Source organism: Haliaeetus albicilla, chromosome 2 (genome assembly GCF_947461875.1).
Source record: "Haliaeetus albicilla chromosome 2, bHalAlb1.1, whole genome shotgun sequence".
NCBI lineage: Eukaryota > Metazoa > Chordata > Aves > Accipitriformes > Accipitridae > Haliaeetus > Haliaeetus albicilla.
The window spans coordinates 16,094,393-16,102,961 of record NC_091484.1 but is presented as its reverse complement, the minus strand read 5'-3'; the positions used below and the strand labels follow the sequence as shown (position 1 = coordinate 16,102,961).

The following is an 8,569-nucleotide window of genomic DNA, read 5'->3' as shown; positions in this document are numbered from 1 at the left end:
CCCCGGCCCCATGACCCGCGCCGCTCCGGGCCGGGCCGCCCCGCGGGGCCGACGGCGGCGAGCGGGGCCCCGCCGCCGCCCTCAGCGGGAGGGGATGGGCGAGGCGCTCCGGGCGCCCCCCATTGGCTGCAAGGCAGACGCTCCCCACCCATGGGCTATTAGGGTGGCGCCGCCTGTTGGCCAAGAGCGCCGATGGACGGCAGGGTGAGCCTATGCGTGCGGCGGGCGGGGTCCCGCCCCCGGAAGCGTGCGTGCTGTCGGCGGCCCAGGCCGGTCCCGGCGGGAGGTCCGCCATGGCCGGCGGCGGGGATGCGCTCCGCGCCCTGCTCCGCGCCGCTAACGCCCTCCTGCAGCAGCACCGCTACCGCGCCGCGCTCGCCGTCCTCAAGGGCTTCCGCAACGGGGCCGTGTAAGTGCGGCGGGGGCGGCTGAGAGGAAGGAGGGAGAGAGAGAGGGAGGGAGGGGGCGCCGGGCCCGGGGGGAAAGGGGGAGGGGGTGCTGTCTCGGTTCCGTCGGGGCCCAGTCGCCCCGAGAGCCGCGGGAAGGCCGCCGTGTGTCCTCCTTGCCTGTAAGGAGGCCGGGGCTGTTGTGGTGGAGGTTCGGGAGAGGCGTTTCCCTCCCTCTCACCCGTAGGTGAGGTTTTAACTGGTTTTGGGGTCCCCTTTGGGCCTGGCTTATTGGGGTGTGTGTTCCGGTAAGCCTGTGGCCTGGACTCCTTCTGGTCTGGTGTGCTGCTGCTACTGGGCTGACTTACAAATAAGACGTAGATGCTTAAGTAGCATCTTTTGGTTGTCAGTAGATTAGAAATACGATCATTTCATATTATAATACAAAAATTCTGCAATATCTATTCACTTTTGCAGTTATGGAGCAAAAATTCGTGGCCCGCATGCCCTGGTGATGACTTTTCTATTCAAGAGCGGAAGGTATGAACCCTAGTTTTGTATTTCTGCATTACTGCTTAGAACGCTTTCATTCAAGCATTCAATTTTTCATGTTACCAGAGGGCTTAAAGAGCAGAAGCATATGTGAGCCATGTCCATAGCCTGTTGTTCTGAGAACTAAGCAGGACAATTCATATGCACACACAAATATACATACTCATGGGGGTCAACCACTCATAGAATGGCTGATGAGAACCAATGGGCAGAGGAGAAGTTACCAGATGCAAACAGCAGCACTCTGCTCTCCGTTCAAGTGAGGGAAGCCAAACTATAGCAGTGCGCGTTGTGGCTTTCCCCGCTTATGCCAGAGGTTTGCACTTAGGCAAAAAATAATAAAAAAAAGGCTGCTTGACTAGTCATAGAATTAGACAGAAGCACAGTCTGCAGCCTAAGTAGAGCTGTATTCTGATGAGTGAGCCAGAGGTGACGGGATTTCTCTTCCCTCACAAGATGTCCCATGGGGTGCCCCAGCTATCCGTCTAGATGGGCAGGCCAGAGGGGCGTAGCATCCAGGCTGAGTGACTGCAGTGGTCCTGCCTTTTTGCTCTGCTAATTGTCTGTTTCTTTTCTTCAGTTTAAGAGAGAAATTGAAATCGATTGCTCAGGCTACGTACACTCATTCCCGGAACTTGGCGTATTTTGTGTCCACCTACAAGGGGCTGATGGCGTTGCAGTCCCGACTACAGGGGAAACAAATTCCATTTCATTCTTTCTTTGCAGCCTGCATTGGGGGTTGGCTAGTGTTCGGTGAGAACAATCCCATCAACAGCCAGGTAAATGCGTTCTTTAAAAGTTTCCTTGACAAAAAAGCCCAACAGTTGGATGATCATGTGCCGGGAAGTGGTTGGTATAGCCTGGCATGTTTCTGGTGGTTCTTACCACATGGCATTACTCTTTTACCATATTCCTCTTTGCACAAGTTCTTGTTTTGGCTGCTCTGCATTCAAATTCTAGAGGTGGTTGTGTGCCTTCGTGAACGGTGTGTGCAGTTTGAGCGCTAAAAGCCCAGGTTTACCTGCAGAGCTGCACTCATATACCTAGGAAGGCAGGCAGGCAGTCACACAATCCAAAGCCATTTGGTTACCCTACCTGTCATCTGAGCTGTGGTAACTGACTGTGTGCTCCTACTCTGCCTACTCGCAAGGTTAAACCCTTTAGCTTGAATGTTGTGAGTGTAGAGCACAATCGGTTACTGAGCTACACTTAACTGGTTAACCTGACAAAAGCTGCTCAGGGGATGTTTGATTTAAAGCTGGTTGTTAACACAGTCACAGATTAATCAGTCAGTAAAACACACAGATGCAGATTAATCAAAAGTGGTGTTGTGCAATGCCCTGCAAGAACATACTTTCAGTCTGGTTTTAGGATGCATCCAAACTACTGAGTTTGTATCTGCTTGGCAGGTTAGCAGGGCTGCTCTGTGAGTAGCATTAAGTGAGCAAAGACAAAAGTTGTGCAACTGCAAAGATGTGTTGCATGAAGTGTAACTTGTCCTAAATCAGAGCACCAGCAGAGAAGTAGGAGTTTGAGGATGTAGGGAAGACACAAACATCTCCATTTATAAAGACTGCTTGATATGTGAACCTACAACCTGTTTGCTTTTCAGTTGGGTAAATTGTTTCTGCCCCTTTTGCCTGGCTTATCATTTCTTAATCACTTAACCTGGCTAGTATATCTAGTCAGGTTATTGACGTAATGTTCTTTGGGTTTTCTCTTCATGCAGATCATTATGTACCTGCTTTCTCGTATCCTGTTCGGCTTGTCTCGGCTGGCAGTGGAAAAGGGCTATGTCCCACAGCCAAAGCAGGATCCCTTTCCGCTTGTCGCTGCTCTGATATGGGGGACAGTTCTCTGGCTCTTTGAATACCACCGGCAAACTCTGCAGCCTTCTCTGCAGTCCTCCATGACCTACCTATATGACGATAGTAATGTATGGCATGACATTTCTGACTTTCTCATTTATAACAAAAGAACAGACAGCAAGTAGGTGGTTCATTGTAAAACATCTTTGAATGGGATGGTACCTTCCAGCAGCTAAGAGAGAAGGTTATTCTATTGCTTTTGACTGGTTAATTTAAAAAAAATCACATCTGTCAAGCAGAGTTGCCTCTTGTATCCTGGCCAAAATGTTCTAATTAGTCTTCTCTTGGCTCTGTTTAGAGCAAGTAAATACTCCACGGAAACTTGTTGCAGTCTTTTTTTAAAAAGAGGCCTTATTTTCCCTGCAAGTATGGCTTTTAGGGTTTTTTGTGTTTAAAGACAGTAAATGTACTTACAAAATGACAGCCTGATGGTAAGTGGAGAGATTGTCTAATGATGAAAAATGTTCTAGGGATCGTCTGCATGCTTGCAAGACAGAAGCATTTTTCTGTGCTGCTGTGCTCGCTGTGGTGTGATGGGAGTGGGGGACCTGCTCAGATCCGAAAGCAGGGACATAATTTCTTGATTTCTGTAGCTGACTGGAAATCTTGTTTAAACTATTACAAGGACAGTTGTGTGCTCCTTAAGAGAGTTTCTCTGCAGTTTTCCCTCGGGGAGACAATAAGATGTTTGAGAATAAAACTGTTAAAGATTGTCTGGTATGAGCCTGGTAAGTCAGGCGTGGAAGGACTATTTTTGCTCAGTTTCATGCACTTGGGCTGAATCTGTCCCTACGCAGAGTGCGCTAATTAATACCCTGGAATTATTTTACACTTATTTGTAAAGTTTTTAAAAGCTGCTTGAACTAAATACCAAAAACAGTTATGCAACTTAGACTCCTTTGAAAACAGGCTGAGGCACATTGCACGCCCTCAGATATCACACTGGGTACTTTGTATGTAGAAGCAAGCAATGCTTTTAACAAGCACTTTTATTTTGGTGGAAGATAAGCACATGGGTTTCTCTTGGGTCCAGAATCTACCCTCCACAGCAGTGGCATTTGGTAGCTGTATTCAAACTTAAATGTACCTGTAGTTTGTGCGGGCTTGTTGCTGAGCCAGGTTGAGGCCGCAGATGAATATATCTTATTCTTCCTCTTAAAAATACACTACTGAGCCCCAGATACAGTGCGGCACACGCTGGGCTTTAACAGAAGATTGACTAGATAGCTGAGAACAAAAACTGGTTTAAAATTAATAAATTCAAACTGTTAACAGTGCAAAGTGCTTACACTGCCTTATAACACTATACCATTCACTGAATGATGTACATTAAAATAATTCCTGACACACTGGTTTTATGTGGTGATATTTGCAAGAGAGTCGTTAAGTTCCCTGTGCTAACCATTCCCTTTTGGGTCAATCAGGACTGTTTTGTTCGCTCTTCCTGTACCCATCCGCTTTTCCATCCTGATCTGACCATGTAATTTCATAATCCTGCTGATGCTGTTCTTCATTGTCTTTTGCAGTCTCTTTACACACTAGGCTCTAGCAATTTGTCATATTCAATGGTATGACTGAAACAGTACATTTAAGTTCAGGTAGCTTCTGAGCAGAAAAAAATTCTCAATTTCTTAAGTAATTTTTCCTTGTCCTCCTAAGCTCTTTTACTACTATTACACATATTCTGAGCGCTGCTTTGCTCTTTATTTCTCCACTGTCTGTCAGCAAGAGGGAGAGTGAAATGTTCCCCTCCCCATAGTCTGTATGGTGCTGGAATGTTTGGGATTGAATTGCATCCTGAGTGGCTCAGGTGGAGTAGGAGTACAATCTTTTGGCTCTTGTACTGAATCTAAGGGCGAGTCCAACTACATTCACTGTGAGATCTTACAGTATAGAGACAGAAGCTTCATTGCACTCATGCCATGCAAATCCATGACTTACTCATGTTTGGTGGCCAAAACCCAAGATACTGCTTTGCCATAATAACTATCTGTGGTACCTTTAACATTTAACTTCACCTGCTGTTACAGTCTGTACTTAACACTTGAATTTGAACACTGATCAGTATTTAATCAGATAGACCCCAGGAAAGCTATGAGTTAGGAATTAGGTTTGTTTCTTCATGGTTAAATATTTTGCTTGGTGGAGGTAAGCTTAAAGATTCAAGTACAGAAAAAATACTGGAGCTACAGGTGAGGTCTGATTGCTTTATAAACATCGTATCATTATTTGCACCACTGCTGGATATCTGAAGCAGTGCAAGTGCAGCACTCTATTTTTATGTCAGAAGCCTCAATATTGTTCCAAGTAAGAATGTTAGTATTCTGCTAATATTGCTGAATTCCTGCAAGCTTTAATGGGATTTCAGAAAACCCTTCCGCAATCTGACAGCTATGGCTTGAGAATTTCTCCCTAAAACTATTAGACTTACAAATCCTTGACCATGTATAATTATCGTAGCAAAAGATGGTGCAGGCTGGTTATGTGAGCTGAGTGTCTGTAAGTTTTTAACCTTTTTAATTTATAGCTGGCATTCTTTTCTCTGAGAAAGGCTTGTGATTCCCTTAGAGCAAAATTACTTTCTTCTGCTAGTAGTTCTACCACTGCAACCATGTGGCTGCTTGTGGAGTGCTTCTCTGGCCACATGAAGGACAAGTGACCTGTCCTGTTCTTTTTACACTACTGTAGTATCTCTGTCCTCTCTAGATGGCAAAAACAAGCCAATAGCAAGTTTCTAGTATCAACCTGGCAGCAGCGGCCATCAGTCATACTTAGTTCAAAATGCCCTTTTTCTCTTGGGAATCTATTACCAACTTCACTTTCAAAGCAAATTGTGCCCGAGCCTCCAACCATCTGTACTTCTGATCCAGGACCCAGCTGCTGTCCCTGGATGACAAACTGCAGCTCATCCCAGGAGCAGGTCCCCTATAGCAGCAGCCATTAGCCGGGTGTTTGCGGACGGTTGGTTTTCCTGCTGCGTTGGGGCAGGATGTTAAGCTGCAAGTCACTTCTTTCCCCAGGGAAGTAATTGGAACAGTTCTTTAATGGCATTAGTCTGCATTGCTGTTTCTGTGACCAGATAGCTGGGGATGAACCCCTTATGCTACCAAGGTGTTGGAACAATGCGGGCGTGTAGTAAGGAAGTGAACTAGAAGTAATTTGTCTGAGTCAGACTTTTCGGATACATAAGTTACCCTCCCTGCCCTCCCCCATTGCATTGTGTGGGGAATTGTGTCCCCTGTTTGTGTTCCTTTTTTATTAGCATTAAAACCAGAAGAAATAGAGGCAGTTGGGAAGCCACCTGCGAATCAGCCAAATGCTTAAGAATCACAAAGAAGTGCCCCCAGCCCTGATCAGTTTTGAATTTTAAGATGAACGTGGGTTTGTTTGTCTACCATCGACTTTATTTTCCCTTGTTATTTCTTTCTCGACACCTGGCTGTGAGATGCTGAGTGCCTCTAAAAAGGAGCAGAGCGTCTTGATGCTTAGCTCAGTTTGTCAAAAATTAGGATTACTGGATGAAATTGAAGTGTTCATTTTAAAATTATGCTTCTCCAGTTTTTAAGCCTCTTTTAGAGGCAGTTTTAAAGGTTAACAAATCAAACTGATCAAAAGTTTTCAGCAAGCCTTGAACAGTAGACTGGCTATAGTGAGCTATTAATCATTTATTTTATGAAGGAACAAAGCAAGCTCAGGGTTATTTACTGCCGCTGCATGCTGCCCTAGCATACCCACTGTGCTTCACTTCTCTTTGGAGGCCAGATTGTATGCTAGCGCTGCCCATCAGGATTGCTGAAGAACCATTTCCGGGACAATTACATTATTTAACAAAGGTGAAAATTAAATGGGTGCATGACATTTGGTTTAGCTGAGGTTTTCTGTACTGTGTTTGATCCTTCCAGCTAAGGGGAGGATATTTCTGAAAGAAAAACCTGTGCTTGTCCAATTAGTGCCACAGAGAAGTGCTTATGGAGGTTGCTGCTGCTGTAAGATGTGAACCTGTGTTCGCAGTGTGATGGCGTGCTTTGTCCTGGTCACCATCCATGTGTCTGGGCAATAACCACCCCTGCTCTGGACCGCTGGGCCAGGAGGGACAGGCTGCAAAAGAGCTTTGATATTGGTGCTGCGAGACTTTCTTGCCCTGGTAGCATACGTATTCAAGCTCTGCTTTAAACCGAGCTGGGTGGGCAGAAGTGCAGGGATGATCTCTGACTGCTGAAGTAGACCAAAACCAGTGTCCGTGCAGACCCCCTGTGACTGCAAAGGGTCCCCTGTGCATGCCAAGCTCTGCAGCCAGCTGGGAGCTGTCATGGATGGCTGGTGGTAGTGGAGTAACCAGAACCCCATGCAGATACCCGTACACAGGAGAAACTGCTGTGACTCAAATTCCTTTTCAGTGTGTCAGCACAAATATGACCTTCAGATAGTACCCCAAGCCACGTGCTGTTTCCTATTTCTCAGGTTGTGTTTGTCTTCCTGGATTACGCCAACCTGAGCAGAACGTGTTTGGTTTTCTGAGGCTGGTTTTGAAATCCAGCAGATAAGGGAGGAGAGAAAATAAGGCGTAATGCTATCCAGCTTAATGTCTGTCTGCCACTGTTAATATTTAGGGGTGCTAATCTTGAATTTTCAACCTGTGTGTTCATACCAGATTGTTGGAGGAGGTAACTTTTTTTCTTCACTTAGAGGAATTTTCATCTGTCTCATTTCCTTATGAGACTGGTAGTGAGGAGGGGGAAAAACAAAATTAAATGCTCTATAATACAATATTATTACCCTTGGTTTTGGTATATATTTTGTGTTCATAATTGCTGTGTAATCCAGGCCCTGGTTTTCTGACAGCGTAGAATAAAGTTAAGAACATAAACTCAGGTAACTTGTAATTATGCTGATCAGAATGCTTGTAGGAATGTCTCAGTTTTTGATTTTTAAAATATGTGAAAAGGGGGGCAGTGGTGACTCCTTGTGCAGTCAGTGTAGTACATCAATCCAAGACTTTCTGCTAAACTCATTTGCAGATTATTTCTGTATAATCACTCTTTGAATATTATAATACTGTGCTTTCTATAATAGTAATAAAAACCTAATTTTTTGTCTTTTTCTACTGTCATCATTATTAAGCTAAAATATATGAAGTAATGCTTAATTACTGCACATTACTAGCCCTGTATGTAGAGAAGTCATGCACGGAGTGCATTGTTGGCATTGGTTGTGCCCTCCTGTTACCAGCTTGGAGGCAATAGCCAGTGCTGCATTGACCACACCATCAGATTTAAGCACTGCAACACTGGCCTGCTCAGGTAAGGATCCTAGCTGCAAAGGCAAATTGGGGTGGCTGGTTTTTTGTTTGGTTTGGTTTTTTGTTTTTTTTAAGCATGAACTTTCCTATGCCATAGCTGTTTGGATTGCTTAGCGTGCTGTGTCTTCAGACCAAGTGACTCAAATTGGGGCTATGCTGGGAGGTTTGTAGCACGTACAAACTAGAGACGCTCAAATGCAGTGTAAATGGGACGGAGTGTGACTGGCTCTTGCATTGCAGCTAGCAAAGAGTCCATCTGTCCCATTGGGTATTCCTGGGGTGACATGGTTACGGGGCAGACTGCTCCTTGGTGCCTTGCAGTCCGCCAGGAACGTGTGCGAGTGGTTGCAGAGAGCATGCAAGTGTTCAAAGAGAAGTCAGCTGGAGGAAGCTCTGTTGGTGACTGCCCCACTCACAGGTGGAGTCCTGGCTTCAGCCTGTGTGCCTGGTCCTTGCCCAAATAC

The 8,569-nt window shown here is 45.6% G+C and overlaps 1 protein-coding gene across 1 annotated transcript; it reads left to right on the top strand.

Moving 5' to 3' along the window:
• The first annotated feature begins 76 nt into the window (after positions 1-76).
• Positions 77-7,905, top strand: PXMP4 (peroxisomal membrane protein 4). The gene is made up of 4 exons (XM_069807528.1): positions 77-409; positions 864-926; positions 1,519-1,717; positions 2,668-7,905. Exons 1-4 carry the CDS (start codon positions 213-215, stop codon positions 2,929-2,931), a joined length of 723 nt encoding a protein of 240 aa, XP_069663629.1. The 5' UTR covers positions 77-212; the 3' UTR covers positions 2,932-7,905.
• Positions 7,906-8,569: the final 664 nt, after the last annotated feature.